The 27,322-nt window shown below is 40.6% G+C and overlaps 2 protein-coding genes across 17 annotated transcripts in view; one reads left to right on the forward strand and one right to left on the reverse strand.

Moving 5' to 3' along the window:
• GSDME (gasdermin E) overlaps positions 1–27,322 on the forward strand; it is a 72,848-nt gene that overhangs the window by 35,715 nt on the left and 9,811 nt on the right. For 2 of the 4 annotated variants that reach the window (XM_061587437.1, XM_061587438.1), the window contains exons 10-11: positions 4,664–4,737; positions 5,126–6,615. In XM_061587437.1, coding sequence (XP_061443421.1) covers positions 4,664–4,737; positions 5,126–5,365 — 314 coding nt within the window. In that variant the 3' untranslated portion in view covers positions 5,366–6,615. Of the gene's footprint in view, positions 1–4,663; positions 4,738–5,125; positions 6,617–27,322 lie in introns of those variants that run through there. The other 2 variants (XM_061587439.1, XM_061587440.1) reach the window with 2 other exon arrangements.
• The window catches only part of PALS2 (protein associated with LIN7 2, MAGUK p55 family member), a 56,870-nt gene continuing 42,127 nt past the window's right edge, over positions 12,580–27,322 (reverse strand). For all 13 annotated transcript variants that reach the window (XM_061587434.1, XM_061587424.1, XM_061587431.1 and 10 more), the window contains 6 exons: positions 25,652–25,751; positions 25,114–25,182; positions 24,189–24,350; positions 22,851–23,053; positions 22,265–22,393; positions 12,580–19,632 (listed from right to left, as the gene is read on the reverse strand). In XM_061587434.1, coding sequence (XP_061443418.1) covers positions 19,456–19,632; positions 22,265–22,393; positions 22,851–23,053; positions 24,189–24,350; positions 25,114–25,182; positions 25,652–25,751 — 840 coding nt within the window. In that variant the 3' untranslated portion in view covers positions 12,580–19,455. The remainder of the gene's footprint in view (positions 19,633–22,264; positions 22,394–22,850; positions 23,054–24,188; positions 24,351–25,113; positions 25,183–25,651; positions 25,752–27,322) is intronic.

Here is a 27,322-nt window from a genome sequence, read left to right on the forward strand (position 1 = left end):
GTTCCATTCCTGGGCAAGGTCTTAGAACGGGTGGTCACCAGCCAGCTCCAGGTGCTCTTGGATGAAACCGATTATCTAGATCCGTTTCAATCCGGTTTTAGGCCCGGTTTTGGCACTGAAACAGCCTTGGTCGCCCTGTACGATGACCTATGTCGGGAGAGGGACAGAGGGAGTGTTACTCTGTTGATTCTCCTTGATCTCTCAGCTGCTTTTGATACCATCGACCATGGTATCCTTCTGGGGAGACTCACGGAGTTGGGAGTTGGAGGTACTGCTTGGCAGTGGCTCCGCTCCTACTTGGTGGACCGTCTCCAGAGGGTAGGGCTTGGGGAGCATTGCTCGACACCCTGGACTCTCCATTGTGGAGTCCCGCAGGGATCGGTCCTGTCCCCTATGCTTTTTAACACCTACATGAAGCCGCTGGGTGCGGTCATCAGGAGCTTTGGAGTGCGTTGTCACCAGTATGCTGGCTAGTGCAAAACGCAGCAGCTAGACTGTTGACAAGGACTAGGCGGTCCGCACATATAACACCTGTTCTGGCTCGTTTGCACTGGCTACCTATCTGTTTCCGGTCCAAATTCAAAGTGCTGGTTTTGACTTATAAAGCCTTACACGGTGCGGGACCACAATACCTAGTGGAACACCTCTCCCGATATGAACCTACCCGTTCACTACGTTCAACATCTAAGGCCCTCCTCCGAGTTCCGACTCACAGAGAAGCTCGGAGGGTCGTAACAAGATCTAGGGCCTTTTCGGTGGTTGCCCCCGAATTATGGAACAGTCTCTTTGATGAGGTGCACCTGGCGCCTACACTTTTATCTTTTCAGCACCAGGTTAAAACCTTTTTATTCTCCCAGGCATTTTAATTCTATCTTTTAGCTTTTAATGTATATCAGGTCGTTTAATTGTTTAATACGTATGCTTGTACTGTTTTTGTGATTCTGTTGTATTTTATCCTATGTTGTGCACTGCCCTGAGAGCCTTCGGGCTGTGGCGGTATAGAAATCAAATAAAATAAAATAAATAAAAATAAATAATGCGGCAAGGTCAGGCCCCATGGCTCTGCAGGCAGCCGTAGCCTGTATCGGTCCCCCCCCCCCCCCTTAGGGTCAGCAGGGACTATCACAACTGGTGGCATAGCGTCCAGCAGGGCTACCACACTTCAGGAAGGCAGCTCTTCCAAAGAACAGGCACCCTCTGGAGCCAGTGACCAGGAAGGGGGATGCTCATCCAACCACTCTTCCAGATCAGAACCAAGCGCCAGATGTGCATTTAGGAGGTAGGTGAAAATTATTCCTCTGTTCCCAGCCCCAGGAGAGGAGGAGTTCCCCAAGTTCTTTCAATGGATTGAGAGGATTGTAATGCAGGAAGATAACGATCCTTCAGGCCCATCTAAGACTCCTACATCCTCTCCGCCCATAAAGGGACAGGGAACGGAAAAGGAATGGAAAAAGGAGAAAAGAGAAAGCAGGTCCAGAAATCCCGTCACAAGAAGAGGAGGTGCACTAGGTCCCCACACTCTCCTCCACATCATCTCCAGAGTCATCCCTCTCACACTCGTCCTCTTCCCAGTTATCCCCCAAATCCGGCAGGGGTTGTTACACAAGGCGCAACAGAGGGAGGAGGGCAAGCTCCCCGAGGAAGATCTGGAGACTCCACCCCATAAAGGGAGGCTTATCCAGTCTTAAATTTTTTCCAGCACTATTATCTAAAGCCAGGCAAATCCTGGAACTTCCAGAAGAACAGGCTAAGGGAAATGAAAGGAGTCAAGACAGCCTTTCCAGACAGAAGGCGGTCACACTTCCCTTCCTTGACTCTTTTCATGACTTATGGAAGTCAGAATGGGCTCCCAACAAGCACAAACCCATGCACAAGGTTGTCAAACAAGCACTGCTACTCCCCGCAATGGGTGATGGAACAGTTGAGGACTCTGGCAGTGAATTTCTCCGTGGCTGCAGTATCCTTCTCTGCAGCTATTTCAGGGGAAGGGGGAGGGATGCCTGTAACAAGCATGTGGAAACGGCACCATGCGGGGATTTTGAGGCAGTCGGCAGCTTTCAGGGCCTCGACAGCAACCTCGGTCATGGTATGGGCCAGTATGCCGAGGGCACAAAAATGCCAACAGAGATGACATACTGAAGCCTGTCAAGGATGGTCTGACAAAGCTCCCCATTGCCACTGCCTTCCAGGTGGATGTAGCTTGGGTCACCATGCATTTAATGCCAGAGCAATGGCAGCTAGCATGGTAGCACAACACAGTGTCTGGTTACCCAGTTGGGACGTTGATCGTGGTTCTCAAAACTGTCTGGCTAGCTATCCATTTGGTGGAAGCAAGCTACCAGGGGAACTCCTGGAAAAGGTGCTGGTTGAGACATGGGACAAACAGAAGGTGCTTCTGGGTGCAAAGGATGAATACCAGGAAAAACAAGATTCAGTCCTTTTGGACCTCAAAACCCTACCAGTGGCGATGTTTTTCAGGGAGCTACGCGCCACACTAGAGTAGGCCTGACAGATCAGAGGGGTCACAGCCCATATCTTCCTATTCTTCCAACTTCTAGAAGGGATCCAAAAAGAGACAGTCCGTATGAAGCCAGGGCCCTGGCTCCACAGGGAGCCATGGGGTCAGACTCATGCAGTTTGCAAATGAATGGACACAAACTACAACAGACAAGTGGATCTGCGAAACTGTTTCCTCTGGATACTCCTTGGAGTTGTCCAGGCAGCCAAGAAAGAAATGCATAGCTACTCTATGATCCAAGAGGCCGGACATACACCGGCCATTCTGCAAGGCCATTGGTCACTTCCTGGCCATTCGAGCCATGGAACCAGCCCAGTCTGGCACTAGAAGTGTAGGATGTATTCCATTTTCTTTCTGGTCTTGAAGATGAATGGGGATATCTGAGCCATTCTTGACCTCAAATGGCTGAACAGGATAGCTTACAAACAGTTCAAGGAGATCCTGAAGTCAGTCTTGCAGGCCATCACCTGGGACAACTGGATGGCATCCATAGACGTTTTGGAGGCCTACCTCCGCATACAGGAAGCACAGAAACATATTTATTTTGCTTCAGTCACCAGCATAATCAATACAGGGTCCTTCTGTTCAGCCTCACCTCTGCTCCCAGGGTCTTTCCCAAGGTCCTAGTGGCCTTGGTCGCTCATCTGAGGACCTTGGGAAATACAGGTGCACTCATACCTCATTTACATCATTGTCTGTGTGCCACTGAAAGAACAGAGCAGGAGGGTTGTGGAAACCACTCTATTATACCTGTGGCAGCATGGTTTCATTAAGAATCTTGAGAAGAGTGCCCTGGAACCCACACATTTGGGTGTGTGGATAGATTCACAGCAGTATTAAGTAGTGTTCTGGGTTGTAAAGGTGATTTTTCATTAGCACATCCTTTGTTCCGGCGCTTCAATCAAGAGGATAGGTCAGCAGAATCCCCCAGTTGTACACCATTTCCCCACATGAAATATGAATCTGTTGCCTGCACTTATGGGACTACTGTTTGAATGTTGGGCCACATGTGAATGGTAATTTCTCAAGACTGTATTCCTGGTAGCCATTACTTTGGCCTGTTGTGTCTGAGATTGGGGCCTTGTCTTCAGACAGCTAACTAGGCATTTTTTTTCCAGGATAAGGTGGTCCTTTGCCCAGACCTGTTATTTGTCCCCAATATTAACTCATTAATTCACAGGTCCCAAGAGGTGGTCCTTCCATTTTTTTGCCCAAATCTTTTCTATGGAAAAGTCATGCACACACTGGACACCTGTAAGGCATTCTGTTTTTATCTTCATAGAACTTCTACCTTCTGGAAGTTGGAGGCCCTACAAAATGGACTCTTGGGTGTCTACTGATTTGGATGAAAGGTGCTGAAAAGAGTAGTTAATGAATGACAGTCTGTCTGGAATCCTGCTCTGGAAGCACATGCTTTGCATGCGGAAGGGCCTACGGCCAATCTTGGACATTGCCAGTTTAAAACTGCTAACAGGCCTGGGAAGATCTCTCTCTGTCTGTCTCTCTGCAAAAGACTTTGGCTAGTTGTCGAATTGTCTGCAGTCCTGGGCTAGATTGGATCAATAGTCTAATTTTGTATAAAGTCATTGTCTTCCCTGGACAACATTAACTTCCTCCTCTTCTAGTTCTTTCTCTACTGGACTCAAACATGCCATTGTTTCATCCATTCTCAAAACACTGTATCTTGAACCACCCTGCCCCTCTAACTAAACTTTGATTTTTTTCTCCCCTTCTATCATTTATTTGTCTTTGAATGCCAGTGTTAAGGGACCAGGGGGCCACTTTCATTTACAGCAATTTTGCTTTTTCCCATGGTAGAAGTGAATGGCAGACAGTCTGAATATGGTAGCATTTTGAGTGCAAAATCCAGTTGCGTGGTTCAGAAAGCCAGGTTTTGCTACATTTTGTGAAATTGATAGAAGATAAATTTGGGGGGCAATGTTCCTTTCCACTAGAAAACCTCTTAAGCTGTGGCTGGTTTCTTAAGAATAGCAATTTTTTTTAAAGGGCCTTTGAAGATTCTCTTCCCTCCCCTTCTACATATGAGTTACATCAAGGTTTCCAAATATGCTTGCTTCACTGATAAGTAAAAATTATATATTTTATACTTCTGAAAGTTTTAGTTTGCCTCTTTACTTTTTACAGAACTGTCAGATTATGCACTTGTCCTGCTGTGTGCCTGCTGTGAACTCCAGGTTGTCCCTGCTCTGTGTTGCTTGGTAAGTCCTGAAATCACAAGCCTGCAAGGTGATGCGAGCAGCATGATTCTGTCGCCACTTCCATTGTCCACAGCCAGCAAAGCCAGTGCTCAAGGATGATGAGAACTGTAGCCCTCCCCGTGCCAGGCAAATACGGTGCTTCTTCCCTCTGCTCCATTTTATCCTCACAACCACCCTAGGATAGGCAGAGAGATACTGCCTAACAAGGTCTCTAGTTAGTTTCAGGCCTGAATGGGGATCCGCACTTGGGCATCCCTAGTATTAGTTTAGCACTAACCACTACACCATATGGGTATTCTAAATATTTTAAGTTCACCCTCACTACTGAAAGGGTTCACATAAAACTTCGTTGTAAATACCCCTAATCTTTCTTTGTGTCTCTGAACAGCCTAATATGACCTCAACGGATGGCATATTAACACTTGCAGATCCAGCACTGGCTCTGCTTGCTGACACACCAAGGTTTCAGATCGTGCAAAGGCTGTTCGCTTTATCAAACATTAACCTTGAAATGAAAGAGTCTTCCATAAAAGCTGTGACCATGAAGAAACCCAGTTTTTCCCCAATCATTCTCTATATAGCATTATATGGACTTTGTGCATTAGGCCGTAAAACAGCTCAGGCCTGAAGTAGTGGCCTGGATGGTTTAATAGCAGAACCAACTGCACCATTTAATGTCTGTCATAATAGAGATGAACCTGGCTGATTTGGATCAGTGAAACTGAAACATGAGCAAATTGGCTGTGTCACTGGAGCATGGGGAAAGTTGAAACAGAATGGAGAAATAAAAATATTAAAAAGCTATGCAACAGTGCGCTCTCTCTCACACACACAGTATGTATGTATGTTTGGGTCCTTAGATATTGGTGGTCTCTCCAAAAACATTTATTCCCTCTATAAGCAGCCTTTATTTTGATTGCTTTGTGTTTATATACACCAGTTTTACTATCCAGAGGACCTTTGTGAAAACACAGTACACTGGAGAAGAGATTGTAGCTCAGAGCTAGTGTATGTGCTTTCACTGGAAAAGGTCCTTGGTTTAATCTGACATCTTTAAGTAGGGTGAGTGGAGATTTCTGCCTGAACCCTAGAGAGCTTCCACCAGTCACTGTTGATCTAAATGGGCCAGTGGGCTGACTTAGTATGACAGCATGCTATATTCCTCTTGATCATCTGTGTTGCACCCCATCATCTGTAACAGCTACTGTGGTACCCTCCAGATATTGTTGGACTCAACTGTCAGTCACCAATGGGAATTGTAGTCCAATACCATTTGGAGGGCATCACATTAGGTGTCTTGTCTGTGAGAAAATGAAAAAGTACATGCTGGCAAGTTAAATGCTTATGAATTTTTCTCAAAAGGATTGAGCTAGCCCACTGATAAGAACTTCTCCTTTTGGGAAGAAGGACAAGATAGAAATTTAATAAATATTAACACTAACTTACCTCAAAGAAGCATTGTGTGTGCTCTTAGCATTATGAGGGGCGTTTCTCACATCTCAAAACTATGGAGACTGTCAGTATGTACCATTGTTACACGCTAATGGCTTACAGCAATTCTCTTCTAGCAGTTAGCTGGTGAGCTGTAACAAAACCTCTGACCCCAACAACAAAATATATGGGCATAGGCCTCACCCACCACTGGCATATGGCCCCTGGAAGGTTTCCCAGGTTGAAAAAAGCTCCCCAGTCCTTGATATAGTACTATTTGAAGTGTTTTATTTATAACCTACAAGGGCTAAAGTTGCCACTGTACAACATCTCTGACTTCAAGGGCTGTAAGAGAAATGAGGCCCAGGCTGGTTATTGCCTAGCTTGCTGCCTCTGATGTGCCCCAAAGAAAGTTGTATGACTTCATGGGACAACACAGCAAAGCCCAGTAGGGATGGAAAGATCTGCCAATTTCGGTTATCTCTGTTTCTCATGTTTCCAATCTTAAATTTAGTTCTCTATATTTCTGCAGCGATTTGTAGGGTTTTTAAAAAAAAAAAAAAATTCTTAAGAAAATTCTCCAGCATTTTAGTGTAAATTTCTGTTAATAAGCACTTTTTGTTGGCAGTTTTGACTAATGAGCTTACATTTTTGTAAGCAATTTCTTGTCATATAATGCATTTTTGTATGTTTTTTCACATATATTTGTTTTTATGCACTTTCCCTACACTGCATTTTTGTAAATTTTGCTGTGCAAATAAGAAGTGCAAATTTCAAAGGATGGCTGTTTTTTTTATATTGTTTCAAAAAGTACAAATTCGATTCAGCTTGAAATGTGAACTGAACGGAGTTATTTGCTCATCCCTAAAGCTGAGCAACTGCTTTAGGCCCTGCCACTTCTTTTTGATGTGCTGAGAGCTGTTAATCTATTTTGGAGTTAGGAATTGAGATTTTACCATTCTTTGTTTGGGGGGGGGGGGAGAAGCCCTCTCCCGTTCTTCAGGTTTGTGCCACCACCAGCTAGTGCTTCTACAGCCCCCTTTTTTCATAATGGGCTTACTATTCTGCATTCCTTTACCCTATCTGGCTAGCACTGCTGCTTCTGTACTTGGTGTGGAGAGCTACATGCAGTCCTCTGGACTCTTTCCCAGACCATACCCCTCCGCAGCCCCTGATCTGCATCCTTGAGGTTTTTTTTGCCTGGATGGAGGGCACAAAGTGGGTTTGTGTATGTAGAAACCTGACTGTTATGTAGCTGAAATGTAGCCATCTGGATTAAGACAACAGGTACTTCTTTCTACTGGCATCAGCAACCATTTCATCAGACTATAGGGAAGATAGTACCTTAGGACACTGGTTGGCTGTATTAAAAAATAGCAACTTTTGGCTGTTTTCATTCTTGATATTCACTGCAAGATCCCTCTTAGCATTAGTGCCTGAGCTTGTCCCCACACTCCACTCCCTCCCCCGTTCATAGGTTTTATCTTGTGTCTCGGTCCCTGCCTTCAGACTCGCAATCCATCTTTTCATTGATATTTGTAAGCTACTCTGCGAGCTCAAGTTTTCAGCTGACTAGCAGGATAAAAACACTAACGACAACCTATTGCAATAGCCACTTTTGTCCCTAGAAGGTTGCCCATGAGAAAATGTGGTCAGCACATTGAAAAGGGTTCCCCCAAGCCTTAAGGGTTTTTCTTGGGCCAATCTGGATCATTGCGGACATTCCATGATTCATATGAACAGTAGCATTGTTGTTGCTGTTATGTGCCTTCAAGTCGACTACGACTTATGGCGACCCTATGAATCAGCGATCTCCAACAGCATCTGTCGTGAACCACCCTGTTCAGATCTTGTAAGTTCAGGCCTGTGGCTTCCTTTGTGGAATCAATTCATCTCATTTGGCCTTCCTCTTTTTCTGCTCTCTTGTTTTTCCCAGCATTATTGTCTTTTCTAGTGAATCAGGTCTTTTTATTATGTGTCCAACATATGATAACCTCAGTTTCATCATTTTTGCTTCTAATGGTAGCTGTGGTTTAATTTGTTCTAATACCCAATTATTTGTCTTTTTCGCAGTCCATGGAATCTGCAAAGCTCTCCTCCAACACCACAGCTGATTTTTCTCTTACCCACTTTTTTCACTGTCCAACTTTCATATCCATACATATATTTTGGCTGTGCGTACATCTTGGTTCTTCCGCCTCGGCTTCTTTGAGAACTTCCCTGTTAGTTTCATTTTTGAGGGGTCTGTTTACCCTTCCCTTCTCCCTGTGGGAGCTGCCGGACACTAAGATCAAGAGGAGATGTAGCCTTTGATCTTGCAAACGGACTATCACCCACATTGGCTTTTAGTGGGAAGACTTATATCAGGAGCTTCTATTTGAAATTACATCTTTCGTCCTATACAGGCGAGAAGCCCTATTAGTGAAATCTAGTTGCCTCTACCTTATTGTTTAGTCTTTATTGTTTAGCTTTGATGTTTTGATGTTCTGATGCTCTTGCTTTTGATGCTCTGATGTTTTATATGTTTTTGCTTTGTACATCGCTCAGTATTCCAACCAGATGGGCGACTAATAAATCGAATAAATAAATAAAATAGAGATCAGGAATACCATGGTCTGAATGATCCTGCCTTTAGTGTTCAGTGATACATCTTTGCATTTGAGGACCTTTTCTAGTTCTCTCACAGCTGCCCTCCTCAGTCCTAGCCTTCTTCTGATTTCTGGACTATTGTCCCCATATTGGCTAATGACTGTGCCAAGGTATTGATAATCTTTGACAAGTTCAATGTCCTCATTGTCAACTTTAAAGTTGCATAAATCTTCTGTTGACATTAGTCTTTTTGACGTTCAGGTGTAGTCCTGCTTTTGTGCTTCCCTCTTTAACTTTCATCAGCATTCATTTCAAATTATTACTGGTTTCTGCTAGTAGTATGGTATCGTCTGCATATCTTAAATTATCGCTATTTCTCCCTCCAATTTTCACACCTCCTTCATCTTAGTCCGATCCCGCTTTCTGTATGATATGTTCTGTGTATAATTAAATAAATAGGGTGATAAAATACACCCGTCTTACACCCTTTCCGATGGGGAACCAATCGGTTTCGCCATACTCTGTCCTTACAGTAGCCTCTTGTCCACAGTATAGGTTGTACATCGGGACAATCAGATGCTGTGGCACCCTCGTTTGTTTTACAGCATTCCATAGTTTTTCATGATCTACACAGTAAAAGGCTTTGCTGTAATCTATAATGCACAGGGTGATTTTCTTACGAAATTCCTTGCTCCGTTCCATTATCCAACATATGTTTGCGATATGATCTCTAGTGCCTCTTTTTCTAAATCCAGCTTGGACATCTGTCATTTCTCGCTCTATATACAGTAAGAGACTTTGTTGTAGAATCTTGAGCATTAGTTGTATGAGATATTAAGGCAACAGTTCGATAATTACTGCATTCCCTGGGATCCCCTTTCTTTGGAATTGGGATGTATATGGAATACTTCCAGTCCGTAGGCCATTGTTTCGTTTTCCATAATTATTGACAGATTTTTGTCAAAATTTGGACAGATTCAGTCTCAGTAGATTGTAGCAACTATTGGTATGTCATCTGTTCCTGCTGATTTGTTTCTTCGAAGTATTTTAAGAGCAGCTTTCACCTCACATTCTAAAATTTCTGGGTCTTCATCATACAGTTCCCCCGTGAATGAATCTGTCATCCTGGCATCCCTTTTATAGAATTCTTCAGTGTATTGCTTCCATCTTCCTTTTATTTTATCTCGGTCAGTCAGTGTGTTCCCGTTGATTATTCAACATCCCTACCCTTGGTTTAAATTTGCCTTTCATTTTTCTAATCTTTTGGAATAGGGCTCTTGTTCTACCCTGTTAGTTGTCCTTTTCTATTTCTATACAGTAACTATTGTAATAGTTCTTTGTCCCTACGTACTAGTCGCTGTATTGTTGCATTTAAGGTTCTGACCATGCTTCTATCTCCTTTTGCTTTTGCTTTCCTTCTCTCTTTAACCATTTTAAGAGTTTCTTCAATCATCCATTGAGGTCTTTCTCTCTTTTTAACTAGAGGTATTGTTTTTTTACATTCTTCCCTGGTAATGTCTGACTTCATTCCATAGTTCTTCTGGTTCTCTGTCAACTAAAGCCTCAAACCTGTTCCTTATTTGATCTTTACATTCTTCTGCGATGTTATTTAAATTGTATTTTGGCGTTATGATTGCTGTGTTGTTCTTCTTTAGCTTTACTCTAATTTTTGATACGACCAGTTCGTGATCTGTACGGCAGTCTGCTCCTGGTCTTGTTTCTGCAGAAAATATGGAACTTCTCCATCTTCTGCTACCAATTATATAATCAATTTGATTCCTATATTGACCATTTGGTGATGTCCACGCATACAGTCGTCTTTTCGGTTGCTCGATAAATGTGTTTGCGAGAAGCAAATTATTGGCTTCACAAAATTCAGTAAGTCTTTCTCCTGCTTCATTTCTCCTAAGCCCCATTTCCCCACGATTCCTAGTTTTTCTGTTCCCTACTTTTGCATTCGTCTTCCATGATTATCAGCACATCTTGTTTTGGTATGTGGTCAATTTCTTCCTGTACTTCTGCGTAAAAACTCTCCAGTTCTTCTTCTTCAGCATTTGCTGTTGGAGCATAGACTTGGATGATGGTTATGTTAACAGGTTTCTCATTTAATCTCATTGATATCACTCACTCAGACCTTGCATTGTAGCTCCTAATCGCTTTTGCTACATCACTTCTCACTATTAAAACAATCCCATTTCTTCTTAATTTGTTATTTCTTGCATAAAATATTTTGTAGTTGCTACAAAAATATTTTGATTGAAAATGCCCCATTCCCATCCATTTTAATTCACTAACGTCAAGTATTGTAATGTTGATTTCTTGCTTGACAATTTCTAACTTTCCCTGGTTCATGCTTCTCACATTCTATGTTCCTATTGTGTGCGTCATGCAACTCCGGACTCTCCTTTCGCATCTATGTGCATCAGCCTTTGGGCTTCCTTTTGGCTTTGACCCAGCTGCATCATTAGTCACAATGCTACTCGTACTTGTCCTTTGTTCTTCCCCAGTAGCTCGGTGAATGCCTTCTGACCTGGGGGTCTCATCTTCCAGCACTATCTCATGTTGCATTTTGGATACTCCGTTCATAGGGTTTTCGTGGTAAGAGATATTCAGAGATGGTTTACCATTGCCTTCCTCTGAGTTTGAATGCACCTTAGTGTGGTATCTCAGTTTTGACCATGAAGCGTTGGGTGCCTCTGCTAGGAGTCTAGCCTCTTGGTCTAGACTCCTGACGGCATTGCTCTCAGCTTCTTCAACACACTCAAACCCCCTCACCACGTGAAGATGTGCATCCTAGAGGGGGACAGTAGTGTTACCATCACAATAAAACTACACTGGGATAGCTTGTAAAGTCCATTTGCATTTACGTTTATTGGCTTATAGTGGGCAAAACCCGGCAGTTGCTAAAGCTTTTTCTCATATTTTCACCTTTAATTGGGGCAACTACATTTTAAAAACATTTTGTAATAACAAATAATTTGCTTAATTTGATAGTACATTTGTGTATTTACATTTGTAATACTTGCAGTGAAACTTTCAGCACTTGCATACAAACTGTTTAGCTGCCAACTTTTTTCATTTTCCCATTATGGCAACTACAGGCTTGTATCTTCTGAGTGCTTCCTAAAGTAGGTATAGACAACTTTTATGGAAAAAAGTAGGTTGTTTTTAACTGTTGTAACCCACCAGGAGATCTTAAAATGAAGGGTGGTTAATAAATTTAATAATATTAATCCCTCCATTGAAGCCTAACAGAACTATTAAAAAGCAGGCTTCCTCTAGTGTTCCAGTAAAAGACACAAGTCACCTTCCTCTAGAGGATAGGAATGGTGCATATTTCAGAAGAGAGCCAGGGCTCCTTTAGTAGTAATCTGCAAGGGACTACATGCCAGGAGACAGAGCAGAAGCCAGCAGTGACCGGTGACACTCCCTTTTCCTGTCTCCTCCCTACCTTCTGAAGCAACAAGGGTCTGAGGAAGAGATTTTTTTCCCCAGAGGCTTGAAGTCAGGACATGTTTCAGAAGTCCTATGTTAAAAGCAGGGTTGGATATACAGTGTTTTAATAAATAAGAGGGAAATAGTTCTTATGGCTAGTATATTCAGATCTACTACACTTCTGCTCCGTTACAGCTGTCTTTCCATTTGCAAATTCCTTCATGTTTACTCTTCTTTGCAATATACAGTCTCTTCTAGCTCTAGAACTTGGTGGTAACTTTTGTTTCACCCTTCCACTGCTGTTGCCCCCATTCTCTGAGAAAATCCATTATTCAGAGTATGACTTAACATTCCTTCACGGGCTAGGATTGACTTATGAGAGACAAATTTTTCCAATATTAAATTTATTTCATATATACAAAAATACTTTGTTAAGAGTTAACAGGATTTCACAGCTTTGTACATTTCAACAATTATACAGAACAACATATGACTTAAGTGTGAAAACATTCTGGGGAGATTTTTTTTTAAAGGTTTAGTCAAGTAGCACTTAACCTTGTTCTACGCAACTACTTTAGCAGTTACTCAATAATTGCATGGTCCTTCATTAGAATATTCTAAACTGATCACTGTAGCATATAAGGTTTTTCTGAGATTAGCCATGCAGAAGGGACATTTTAGATTTCATACCAGCTGAAGTCCTCTTCAGCTGTTATAGCAATAAGAGGCAACGTGAGTGGATCCGTGGGACTGTGCATTTAGTTCTACCTACTGAAGCCAGGCAATTCCTTCCAGACCCTTGCATAATTAAATTTCTGCAACAGGGAGGGAGACTTGTTTTATCCATTGAACCTCCCATTGAGATTGAAAATGCTGATCTTCCAGAGTTCTCAATCATGTAACAAACCTCTATGCATGTAAAAGTGTCTCCACCACAGAGGTTTACTTTCATCACATACAGCACTGTTGTCTCTTAAGGCAATAACACCTGAAGTGGACTCTGGTCTGAGCTTTAATCAAAGGATGCACAAATAAAGCATATCAACATTAGTGTACATATAGAAAGCAAATAGGTGAGATGTTTAATAGAAATCTAAAAGGTTTAAGCAACTAAAATGATGAATTGTATAACCTTGACAGAATATACGATTTTGTAATCTCTCCAATAATGGTTTTGCCATCTATCTTTAAAATACACAGTAGCGTAGGACTTATAATGCATGTCAGTGGCAGCTGATATACCACTTAGCTTGAATACTGATGCCCATACAAAGGTTTGTTTCCCTGATCAGTGCACTGCCTATTCAGTAAAGCCTAACTTTTTAGTAGTATGTCAGAATGGAAGTTTTAGGTCAGCCTTGATCAGATATTTCTCATCATTAAACTGCAAGAAGCAACAGTTAGAAACTAATTCCTGGAAGACTGATCATGGTTCTCTGCCACAGTGCTACCAAAACAACAATTCCAACTTATTCCTAAATTTCACTCATAAGAGTAGATAGACTGTACTATAAGAAGCTTACAAAATGTTCTGCAACGTAAACTCATAAGAGGCAAAGCCCTTTTGTTAGATGTTTTAATACCAAATAAGTCTTATAACAGGAGTTGCTAGATGATAACTTCATTGTGGCCTGCTGTTTTGTCTTCTTCATAGGTGCTATTTACTGAATCTTTAGAATGACAAACTTCTTTTAGCTGCTATAGTTATACTGGAATCACTGATTTATAATTTAAGATAATCCAAACTAGTTTACAGCAAAGACAAAATCTACACATTTAAATACAATATGGTAGGAGTGGAGTGGGGTGGAGAGAAAAATACCCCTAGGCCCTGTTTGGACAGAGCTTCTGAAATAATTCAAGGGATTCTCATTTCCTTTCACTGTTTCCATAAACAATTGAGACATTTCCCCAAACCCAGTCAGGCCATGGGAAAACAACTTCTTTATAACCTATGTAAGGCTGTACTTTGCTCTGAAAATACTCAAGATCCCAAATCCAGGAGGTTTCTGCTATATCACTACATCAAGTAAGGCTGCAATCCAATACACACTTACCTAAGAGTAATTCCCAGTGAACCAAATGGGGCTTATTTCTGAGCAGGCATGTATTGGATTGCAACCTAATTCTTTTTTGCCTTTAGGTATGTGTCTTCAGAGAGAGCCAGTGTGGTGTAGTGGTTAAGGTGATGGACTACAACCTGGGAGACCAGGGTTTGAATCCCCACATGGCCATGAAGATCACTGGGTGACCTTGGGCTAGTCACTGCCTCTTACCCTCAGAGAAAGACAATGGCAAACCCCCTCTGAATACCGCTTACCATGAAAACACTATTCATAGGGTCGCCATAAGTCGAGATAGACTTGATGGCAGTCCATTTATATGTGTCTTCAGATTCCTGTCTAGTATCATTCAGAGGGCGTAATAAACAACTGAACTACCTAGTTGCTACCCAACTTTGTGCACATTTGGGTATTTGTAGAACTGAACAAGACCTTCTTTCTCCCAGACTGAGACCTTCCACTAGAGTTCTCAAAAGCTGCTGTTACCATCTCAAAGATTCTACAGCCTATATTAAATACTGAAGCTGACACAATTTCTTCTGAATCTGTCAGTAATAGGTAGCAGAAAACAACACAACATTGAATCGTTGCCCACAACTACCTCATGTTCATTTGAGATTTCTACTCTATTCATTGCACTCAAAGTGTTAAGTTTTCTGTGAAGTCTTAAGGGCTAGATTAAAAAAAAAGTTGTCAGGAGGTTCAAGCCTTGAGATCCTGTGACCATATGGCAAAATTTAGCAACCTTCTCTTAGATTATCTCCTAGATTAAATTGCTTCAGTTTATTTTAAGAGTATTTACTGTTATTTTTTAAAAAATCACTATAACTTTAGCAAAGTTATTAACACAAGGCAAATAGTGTTTCACACTTTTAAGCAAAGGGATCAATGCTTTTGACATGCATTCCTGGTAAATCCACAGGTCATGTGTGGAATTAGTGTGATGGCATGGAGAAGTGTTCCTAAGGCATAATCACATGATCTCAAGCAAAAAGGGAAACTGCTGCCTACCAGCCTCCAGTCTCAATTTTCCCTGCCTGTGTCCTGCTCAGACTCTTGCTAATTTCACCCTGTAAATTTTTTATATCGCTACCTTATACTTTGTGATAAAGTAGATATATCCTACTCATTAGGTAAATGGACTGGTCCATTACCCTATTACATTGTATCTACAAATTGCTTGCGAGAAAATTGAAACACAATAGCAGCTCTGTTCTTCCAAAGATCAAGTAATTGGATACATACAAATCAACTGTATATAAAGAGTAGGTCTTAATCAGCCCCCTTCATATAGTCTACAATCCTCAGCATTTTGGTATAAATCAGTATTTCAAGTGAAAATTTGCAAGCAAAATTCCAATATTATCATTCTAAGCCTATGTACAAGTATCAAACTCTACATCACTGCATAGTACCCAAAGAATTAAAAATATGACATTTTAAAAAAAAATACCTCAGACATTTAAGTTGGCTATGATCTATTAACCACTTTTAGAAGATTGCCAGTTTTTTATCCCATGATAAAAGTTAACTCCAAAGGCATTGAGCACATCTATCTTTGATAGTGGAAATTTCAATTATGGGCTTTTAAAGATTTCTTCCTCCCAAGTTCTTTTCTACCAGACTTTTCCATTATTGTGAAACATTTTCACCAATATTTCTAATATTTCTGCTGTGTGTCTTTAACACTGTGTCCAGTAGAGGCAGTCACATAAGCCAATATTATTTTTATTATATAGGTACACATGAACAGCTGATCGTGTATATTTCAGTACACAAGACAAATAATTGCATACCTTAAAAATAGCAAGCAACTGTACTTTGGTAGAAGTGACATGTGGCTTTGTTGGGCAATTAAAATATATGGTGCAACCATATACATATCTAATCAGACGTCTTACTGAGTTCATTGGTGCCTACTCCCATGTAAGTGGGTATAGGATTGCAGTGCAGCTTAAGTACGTTTTTTTCTGTCCATACATGGTATACTGGCTTCTCATCCCATGTGCTTACTTAAGTGCACGCAAACTCACAAACCTCCATAAAGGAAAATACATGTGAAGTCATTCCCATTCTTCTCACTTCATTAGTGAAAAGGAGGGAACCATACTTAATTTTTTTTGAACTTGAGCCCCTAAAAGTGCTCATTCCCAGTATATTTTGGATTCACCACTCACAAGAAGCTGCTTTATAGCAAGTCACACAAATGGCCCATCTACCTCTGACTGGCAGCGGCTCTCCAAGACTTCTGGCACAAATCTTTTCCTACACTTTTCCTGGAGATGCCAGTGATTGAACCTGGTACATTTTGCATGCAAAGCTGGTGCTCTACCACTGAGCTAAAGCCCCTCCCTTAATCCAGTTCTCGCCTTATGACACTGTCCTCAGCTATCTCCGCCTCTTCCCTTCCCACCAAACATATCATAACAAGGGTGGGAATGCATGAGTACAACATTTCAAATGCTGCATGGTCAACATTCTAACGTACACAAGCAGCAAAAATTGAATTAGTGGCACTATGGTGTGGAAAGTAAAATCACTTTTTGATTAATTCGGGAGGAGCTAGCTCAACCCTCCTTTGACATCACAGTTCAAAAAGTCAGTTCTTCTGCCAACTAGTGAAAAGGCATTTTATATTAAACACAGTTATTCCTAGATCCAATGACAATGATGCTAATGGTTTTAAACACGTGTTAACTTTAATACCATGAATGAATTCAAAGAATCAATAGCTGGTTTGGCCATTGCTGCTGCTAATGCTGCAATTCAATCAGTTCTTTGAAATCTCCAGAGCAGCAGCATGAAAATTGCATGTCTAGAGAGCTCTCTCTAGATGTGCTTCCCAGCTTTAATGAGCTCTTCAGGCAGCAGTTAAGACAGAACTAGTGTTTCCTATTCTTTCTGTCTACCGTCCCCCGGCAACACTATCTGGAGCCTGTGGAACGTATAACCAACATCACATTCCGATTAATTATTCATGAAACTCTGACCTATTTGCTATTAGCTCCTCTTACCAAACACCATCCACTGTGCTACAAGCAAAACAGGACCCCAAGAGGATATAGAACAGATTATGTGACTATTCAGTCTTAGGATTCTTTCTCTCAAAGAGAGCTCAGTTGAAATCTGAGGAAGAGAGGAGCCCCAGTCCAGGATACCTAGATTCAACTTGAGCCTTCCTCCCATGCTGGCCCAAAAGCAGCAGCACCAAACCTGGAATGCTCCCCAGTTGAGCACCAGAAAGCAAAGGAATGGGAGTTAACATCTGAAATTAGGGTTCACTAACATCTTGCACTCAAATTTCTGTTCAATTCAAACAATTTTATCCAATAATAGTAATCATTACTTTGTACCTCATCCCCTAATCCTACAATGGCATCGAAATGGCAGACACATTTTTAAAGCATCATTCTGGGTACCATACATGAAAATAACCTTTCCACAGTTTCAGTGGAATACATTTTTCAAACATTTAGCCTATCTATAGATTTAATGTAACAGAAGCTCTTAAAAATACATTATATTGTTAAAAGCTAAAATCTAAGTACCAACAGCAATTAAAACAAATATATGCAAGAATTTGCATTACATTTACAAAATATACTGAAGTATTAAAAAATACCTTAACGTTTTTAATCTATAATACCTTTTTGATGTCTCATCATTTCTCTGTATAAAGTAAAAACCACCCAAACCCTGTTTTCTTGTGCAGAATCAAAAAATAAAAACAAAACCACCATTTTAAGAACTTATTTGCACTGTCTCAGCCTTTTTCAAGATTCTCCTTTGTTGGCATCCTGTGTATGAAACTTTGGTGTTGAAAATAAATTCTGAAGCCAATACTTGCCCTCACATGGAAAAATAAATGAAATGGGCTGTTGACCAACCAATTCAGGCACCTAGCATGTTAGTGATGAAAGGGTGTATTTACAATAGTAAGCATAATATAAAATATGGTCACCAAACTAGTCTGTCTTAGTGACAATCTGCATTTATATTCATTAAACAGAATATACATCAGCAATAGTATTAAAGTGTTCAGTGGATATGAACCTAAGTTAGTAGACAAATTATTTTGTCTAAAGGGACAAGAAATTATGAACACAGTAAAAAAAATCATGATTGTAAAACATAAATAAACCCACTTATAAATATAACATTGACTTTTAGCATTTGACAGTAACTTCAGTTACACAAGCTATTTGGTGAATAAAGCAGTTTAACACAACATGAAGCTCAGAAGTCCCATCACATCATTTCATAACACACATAATCACTTCGAATAATCTGGTGTAAAATAAAAGCCCATCACAGAATAATATACAAATACAGAGCAAGATCATCATAAACAGGTTCTGTTCTTTTAAGTAATGATTTTTCACAAGTGAGAACAAACATCTTACATGCGGAGCCTCACTGTAAGGTTGTGAATTATAAGGCTCTCTCAGGCTATTTCACCATGATCCCAAACACAATGAATTACATTACATAACTCAGACAGTAATACTTGTTCTAATGGGTTGAAATGTTGGCTCATCAAGAGCAGGCTCTTAGGGAAAGTTCAAGGTATTGCTTTCACTTTCAGTAAAAAGATAACATTTACAGGAAAGTCTACAGTACATCTGTCTAAGACAAGACAACTGCAAAAATGTGTCAGTAACATGGCTCAGTGCTGGTTGCTTCTTAAGTATTTAAAATTCTGATCAAGTCAAGAAGAGATACATGTTTATTAGGATAAGGATTAGTGTTTTCTTCTAACTACGAAAGAATGACTAGATGAAACACTTGATTTAAACAGTTTTACAAAAAACTTTTTTCAAGTATTTTTTCCTTATCACAGTGAAAATGTAAGACCAAATGTATAAGTGAATGACTGGAAAGTTCATTAGATGAGTAAAGGCAAAGTTGTAAATCAAAACATTCGTAAAAAAATGCTTCAACGCATTTCCTTCATGTGGTATGAATAGAAAGATTTGTAAAAAGTTAGAAAAATTAAAATAAATTACATATTTAAGTACACTTTCCCTTCAACATCTTGTATAAAAACTTGGAATAGTATACCATTATCTAAATATACACAGAATAAAATGTATCAGGTGCTGTTAGCATCTGGCACTTCTGTACAATGTTTTCTTGGTATAACATTTATTGTTTGCAGACAGCTTAGTTTGGTGCTTAAATCCATCTTCAAAAAGAACTGTCAGTATACCCAACTAATTGGAACCCACTGTGATTCTGTCCTCAGTTTCTCTGTAGCTGTTTGCAGCTTTTCAAAGGCTTTGTCTAGATTGTCATTCACAATGATCAGATCAAAATAGTGGCTGTAAGCTCGCTGGATCCGTGCACTCTCATCAACTGTTTTCTTTAGATCAGTGTCCTGTTAAAAGATTTAAACGCAATTAAAACCATGATAGAAAAAGCAAAGGAAACGATAAATGCTGGATTTTTGCCTTCAGTTAAGGTTTAACTGACAGTCAGATCTTAAACAGAATTTACTCAGAAGACTTTCCTAATGAGCTAGGTAGGGATTGCAAAATGAGGTAGGGACAGAAATGCAGTATCTGAAAGAGTGCAAATTTTATTAAATGCATCAAAGATGTTCCTTACTAGGTTAAGGGCCATATCTGCCAAACTAATCTTATCTCATTTTTTGATCGGGTAACCTCCCTTGTAGACTGTGGGAATGCTGTGGACATAATATACCTCAACTTCAGCAAAGCTTTTGACAAAGTGCCCCATGATATTCTGATTAGCAAGCTAGCTAAATGTGGGCTGGATGGAACAACTATCAGGTGGATCCACAGTTGGCTCCAGAACCGTACTCAAAGAGTGCTTATTAATGGCTCCTCCTCAAACTGGGCAGAAGTAACAAGTGGGGTACCATAGGGCTTGGTCCTGGGCCCAGTGCTCTTTAACATTTTTATTAATGACTTGGATAAGGAGGTACAGAGCATGCTTATCAAATTTGCAGATGATACAAAATTGGGTGGGCATAGCTAATGCCATGGAAGACAGAAACAAAATTCAAAGGGACCTTGATAGGCTGGAGCATTGGGCTGTAAACAACAGAATGAAATTCAACAGGGATAAATGCAAAGTTCTACACTTAGGAAAAAGAAACCAAGTGCACAGTTATAAGATGGGGGATACTTGGCTCAGCAATATGACATGTGAGAAGGATCTTGGAATTGTCATTGATCACAAGCTGAATATGAGCCAACAGTGTGATGTGGCTGCAAAAAAGGCAAATGCTATCTTAGGCTCCATTAACAGAAGTATAATTTCCAAATCGCGTGAAGTATTAGTTCCTCTCTATTCAGCACTGGTTAGGCCTCATCTTGAATACTGCATCCAGTTCTGGTCTCCGCACTTCAAGAAGGATGCTGACAAACTGGAACAGGTTGAGAGGAGGGCAACAAGGATGATCAGGGGACTGGAAACAAAGCCCTATGAGGAGAGACTGAAAGAACTGGGCATGTTTAGCCTGGAGAAGAGAAGACTGAGGGGAGATATGATAGCACTCTTCAAGTACATGAAAGGTGGTCACATGGAAGAGGGCCGGGATCTCTTCTTGATCATCCCAGAGTGCAGGACACAGACTAATGGGCTCAAGCTGCAGGAAGCCAGATCTCGACTGGACATCAGGAAAAACTTTCTAACTGTTAGAGCCATGCGACAATGGAATCAATTACCTAGAGAGGTAGTGGGCTCTCCGACACTGGAGGCATTCTTGGCAGCTGGACAGCCATCTGTCGGGAATGCTTTGATTTGGATTCCTGCATTGAGCAGGGGGTTGGACTTGATGGCCTTATAGGCCCCTTCCAACTCTACTATGATTCTATGATCTTCATGATGCCGGGAATGTCTATGATCACATATAAACATTCCAAAAATAACATTTACACACAAACAACTAGAGCTCTGAGTCAACAAGCCTTGAAATATTTCTTTTAGGTAGCAGAATTGCCTCCAGATTAGATTACAGCAATGCACACTGTATCTGGCACTACATTTGAAAACTTTCCAGAAACGTTCATTAGTAACATAGCAGCTGCATTTTATGCTAACTGGGACAGGCAATATGGACCATATCCCACCAATTCTTAAACTACAAAAGCTGCCAGTCTGTTTCCAGAAACATTTCAAAGTGATGGTCATTTTCTGTAAAGCTCTCAAAAGCTTGGGACCACGTTCTGTCACACAAATCTGCTGTTACTCAGGGGTCATCATCCAAGGCCCTCCTCCATTTGAGGTTAGTTGAGTGGTGATCAGGAAGATGACCTTTTAGGTCATTGTGCCCCATTTGTGGAATAGGTTTCCCAGAGAGGGTTTCCTGGTAAAGATCTTTATGCTATTTCAGCACCAAGGAAATGTCTTTTCATTTGCTTGGCTATTTTTAGCATGTAAGTCACTTTGATTATTATTTTAGTTTATGGGTTTTAATTGCTCCTCCTGCTGTGTTTTTTTTTTGTACTGTTTCATCTACTTCATTTATTGTTTTAATGCCTGTCACCCCATGTGAAAGGATGGCACGAAAGGAGATCCCAGAAAAACCCAGGTATCTTCTTACGATCAATTGGTAACAGAATGCATCTTTAAGATCACATCCCTTCACAGAAACAAAGTGTATGCGCACCTTTCAATTAAACAACCACATTTCTTGGAAATGTCATTTTAATTAAAATGGCTGTTTCCCAGGTTACTTGCTGCATTAACCATATCCATACATTTTAAAAATATATTAGAGATTTTTAAAAAGCATCATCAGCATCACTTAGGAAAGCCACCAGCCTACCCAGAACTTCTAGAAGACTGAAGACAGTTATAAGGGGTAAAATATAATAATACCACCTACAGCAGTGTGTGAAAAATTTAGAAAAAGTGCAAGTATAAAAACCCAGGAAAGGTACGGAAAACAGTGACTGAAGGTGGTTACTTACTGTACCCATGTTAGTGTGATGAAATGGGTCAGGTTTTCTACATATTTTTAAAAGTCAGATTAGTCTTACTGTTAGAAGTTTGGTTGTAATTCCCGCATCCACCACAGCTTTGTGCATGGCACGCAGTGTCTCAAGTTCTGGAGCAGCAATGAACACTACATAGGGCATAAACTCTGATGTCCGCAATATTTTAAGTGCCTAGAGAAAAAGTATTAGATTAATTAGAAACCAGCATTAGTACAAACAATTTCATACACTAAAAGTAGAACATCTTGATAGGATGGCAGTGCACAAAAGTGCTCTCTTACTAATATATATTTCCTCCCATTTCAAATACTTAAATTCTTGCACTACTCAAGTAGCAAATAATAAGAAGTTATATAACATAACTGAGTGTTATGCATTCCTTTACTTAGTTCTGTAATTTTGGTCAAGGGTTGCAGCCCTAAAATCTCTTTTATCTCCACTTCTAACGAGAAGGATTTTTGCTATGCATTGGCACCTGCAATTCAGATATTCTCTTCACTATTCAATTAATGGGACCATAGTCTATCCGTAATGTAGAGGCTCTTACCATTAATTTGCCTTCATAAGGTCACCTATACAATCTTTTCCCTTGTTGCTTCTATCTGGCTATGGTATTACTCCAGCATACCTGTGGATTCACATCCAAGATGCATGTTCTTCCAGTCTGAACCACTTCAAGGATGGAATCTATTTTGGTGCCATAAAGATTTCCTTCATATTCCCCATGTTCTAAGTATCTTCCAGCTTTAATATCTGCCTCCATTTCAGCTCGTGACACAAATCTGTATGCTTGCCCATCTTTTTCATCGTCCCTTGGCTTCCGTGATGTAACTAGACAAGTTTGATAAACACGTAACACATAAAAAAGACTGGCATTGTATGCAATCACAAGTCATAAGGCTTGGACTCAAAATGTGCCCTGCATGAGTGGAATGGCATTTCATATAATGATGGGTTCCTTAACTTCCACCAATTTGTATTGCAGTACATCCCACACTGTTCTGGAGTGTCTCCCAACCCTCAGGAGTAGACTTTCAGGGGCTATAATGGGCTGCAGCAGGAAGGTGTATATTAGCACACTCAATGATATTAAAAGTACCTTACCTGTAGAAGTTAGCCTCCAAGCTAGAATTTACTGGGTTTTTTATACATATCTGCAGCATTTTCTTCACATGGATTAGCTACATTCCTGTCCTTTGGGTCATTTAGAAGGTTCAGAGCAACACCATTTAAGGGAACAGGTCATCACTGGAATCTAAAAGTTATTGTACTTTGCCAATCCTACTCTTATCCTACACCTATATTTTTTGCCATCAATCCCTTCTTCATACCACTACAAAAAGAGTGGAAACTGTTCTCAGAAACCAGCGTGTGAACAGGAATTGAGATAGATTGTTTTGAAGTTTGGGAACAAGACAAAGATAACAGGAGGGGCAGCAAATCCGTGGTAGTGCTGCTGTGAAAACAAATTAAATGATATAAAATCTCAAGTTGAGGTTTCTAAACCCAACAGTGAATACTATTACATCACATCATTCTCAAGTTTTGATACACCAAAAACCCGAAAAGCATTTTTTTCCTGAATAGGCGCATCAAATATGTCAGAAGATAATTGTAAACTGGAACTGCAGAAATTCTTACATAATATACTGCTCTGTGTTTAATCAGCAGTAAATCATACTTCAATGGGGCTTACTGTTCCCAAGCAAGCGTGTTTTGGTATGGAGCTGCCCATGTGTTTGCTGGCCCTCTTTACTGCTAAACAGACAAAAACCACACATACACACCCTCCTCAAACATTAGAAAAATGTTTAATTACGAAGTATCAGGCAAGCTTATTTCTGGTGTTTTCACCTGCACTTACTCTAGCTTTCTTCTTGCACCACAATATACAACCCAAACTTCACATTATCAGAGCAAAGGGAGGGGAAGATCAGAATCAAGGGAAGAAGTACATGCAACTTACATGGTACTGTGGTTCCAAACTTCGCAGGATTCAGCACAATAAATCTGTTTTTCAAACTTCGCCGCCCCACTCCCTGGGCTCCTATTAACACTAATGTTTTTCTTTGAAATGGAGGCATTTTGGCTACTTCCTCATATATCTGAATTTCATGGCGATCAAATTCTAGGCACATCAACATAACATAGTAAGACCAAGACAATGCAAACATTATACACAATTGCAACATTGTGCAGTACCTTGCTATATTTATAGGATACAGAATATTCCTCTGTGACAGAACTTCCCTGAGGAAGCTAACATTTTTGCTAGGCTTTTGGGAGTATGCAGATGTTCTCTATATGCACATGTTGAATCATGACATCCATACATTCAATGTCTGTGTGAAGGAGTGAACCCCTTTCACACTAATTGGGAACAACAATGACTCAATGGTTCCTGACAGCATGGAGAAGCCTATGTACACAGGACCCTTTGCTCACTAGTGCTGAATGCACATGGGAGAGCAGAGCCAGGGGATACAGCACTGGTCCATCCTCATGTTTCATACAAATAGGAGGAGATGCCTACACACTGCAGTAGTAAGCAATATGGACACATTAATTTGGTGTTTTATGATTTTTGTTATTGGTTTTCTAACTACACTCTTATTGTTCTGTATTCTATTACTGTATAGAAGTCATCTTGGAATAGTCATCATAAAAGGCAGCAATAAATGCTTTAAATTAAAGAATTACATACAATATTCCACATTTTTATTAGAACACATGGTAGATTTAAGAAAAGGTGGATTTCATCTGGAGTAATTTCTTGGATTGGTATATTGAAAAATATAAATTAAGACAAAATACAAGTAAGGCACAATTCAAAGTATTTCTGCTGAACTGTTCTGTTGTGATGCAGCATTTAATGATAAAAAAGCATATACCTGCATTTCTAGTTGTGAGATACATCATCTTTTTCTTCTTTTTACTACTTAATGTTCCACAAAAAGGACCTGAAATAAATTAAAAAATCTTAAATATTCCATGGCAATTCATCAATATTGATTCAGAATGAAGTCTTCATTTATGCTACAAAAGATTGGAATAATCTTTAAAAGGCAAAAGCTGTATCATACTTAACTGAATTTGGTTTATGCAGCTGAAGACAAAGAATAATGTAACCTTATGTTTATAAAGTCATGGATAATAAAGTATTATTAGATATGTTTCTTAAGCCAAAAGCCAAAAACAATCTACTTCAGAATTTGTTTTTCAGTTAATATTGCTTATTTACCAGCAGGTGGCAGAAAGACCTCAACTTTGTAAGGGAGTTAATGTTTTAGTTCTTACTTTTTTATCTTGGGTCAAGTACTTGGTAATTGCTAACACTATTGAAACCATGGATGTACTTCCATTATTCATACTTTCATGATCTTGCAAATGCAGATGCAATGGAGAGAACTATGTAGCTGAATCCCTTACCTGAACTGTCCCAGTCCCGTCTAACAAATGCTTTCCTCTTCTCCTCCAAGAACTGGCTAGGAATAAGTCCTGCACTTCCTCCTTCCTTGACATGGCTAGCCTGGAAACAAATTAAATGTTTTGGCACCAACCCATAGTAAAGAAAAACCCTAAATGTAGCCAAAGCTTTATTTAACATGTTCCAGTCTGGTTACATCAGCATGTTTGGATTTAAAGCACTACCACAAACTACTATTAGACAAATATTGGAACATTTAAATCAGTGTGTTAGAATAGTTGGTGATTTGTTATCCCCACCCCCAAACAACTACAACTCACTCTTCAGTGGCATCCCCAAAGTGTAGTTTTGCTGGTCTGTTATCAGTTAAATGCTTAAACATTCGTTTCATAGGCTTATTTCTAGTATGATAGATGCATAAGTTGACTCAAGAGGTTCATAAACAGTTTCACAAATGTTATAGCCAGACAGGGCCATTGCCAGAAGGCGGCCAGGTTGGGCCCTGGCCGAGGGCCCCTAGGTACCAAGAGGCCCCTGAAGGACCCCTCTCTAGGGTGGGTGGCAGTAGCAGTAGCTTCTGTGGTGCAGATTGCGGGAGAGAGTTCCGAGGCACCCCCTCACTGCCGTGCAGACCCGCAAAGGCCACCTGCAACATGCTCTGCCTACCTCTCAAAGTAAATGCTGGTCGCCAGGGTGGCACCAGACATGCCGGGGCCCATTGCACTGCGGGCACAAGTCTGCCATCAACCAAGATGGCGGCCAAGGTTTACCTGAGGGCGTGATGCTACCACTACCCACCCACCCTAAGGAGGGGCCCTTCAGGGAGAGATAGGTGGGACTGGTGTGCAGGCGGTGCTGGGGCTCAAGGCAGGCTGGGGCGCAAGGGCCCCACCATGCCTGATGCCGGCTCTATAGCCAAATATATATTTAGTTTGAGTTCTACATAGATAAGAATTCTGATCACTGCATAAATCCTTCAACTGAGAAGAATTCCAAAATACATCCTCCTCAAGAACTGCATTTGTGGTTATTTTGCAAACTAAAATGCCATCCCAACACAACAAAAGAAGAGCTCTACTGAATCAGACCAATGGTCCATCTAGTTCAGCATCCTGCTTTTCACAAGAGATGCATCTGGAAGCCCACAAGCAAGAAATGAAGACAATGAAGAACTTGTAGACATTCAAGGAAGCTGAATGTTGGAGGATTCAGGACAGACAAAAGGAAGTACTTCTTTACTCAGCGCATAGTTAAACTATGGAATTTGCTCCCACAAGATGCAGTAATGGCCACCAGCTTGGATGGCTTTAAAAGAAGATTAGACAAATTCATGGAGGACAGGGCTATCAATGGCTACTAGCCGTGATGGCTGTGCTCTGCCACCCTAGTCAGAGGCAGCATGCTTCTGAAAACCAGTTGCCGGAAGCCTCAGGAGGGGAGAGTGTTCTTGCACTCGGGTCCTGCTTGCGGGCTTCCCCCAGGCACCTGGTTGGCCACTGTGAGAACAGGATGCTGGACTAGATGGGCCACTGGCCTGATCCAGCAGGCTCTTCTTATGTTCTAATAGCCTGCTGCTGTCATGTTCAGCAGCTGGTATTCACATGCATACATATTCTCTTGTTAAATCCATCTGACCTAGAGACCATCACCAGAATTAATTAAATTCACTCTTA

This window comes from Rhineura floridana, chromosome 10 (genome assembly GCF_030035675.1).
Source record: "Rhineura floridana isolate rRhiFlo1 chromosome 10, rRhiFlo1.hap2, whole genome shotgun sequence".
Taxonomy (NCBI): Eukaryota; Metazoa; Chordata; class Lepidosauria; order Squamata; family Rhineuridae; genus Rhineura; species Rhineura floridana.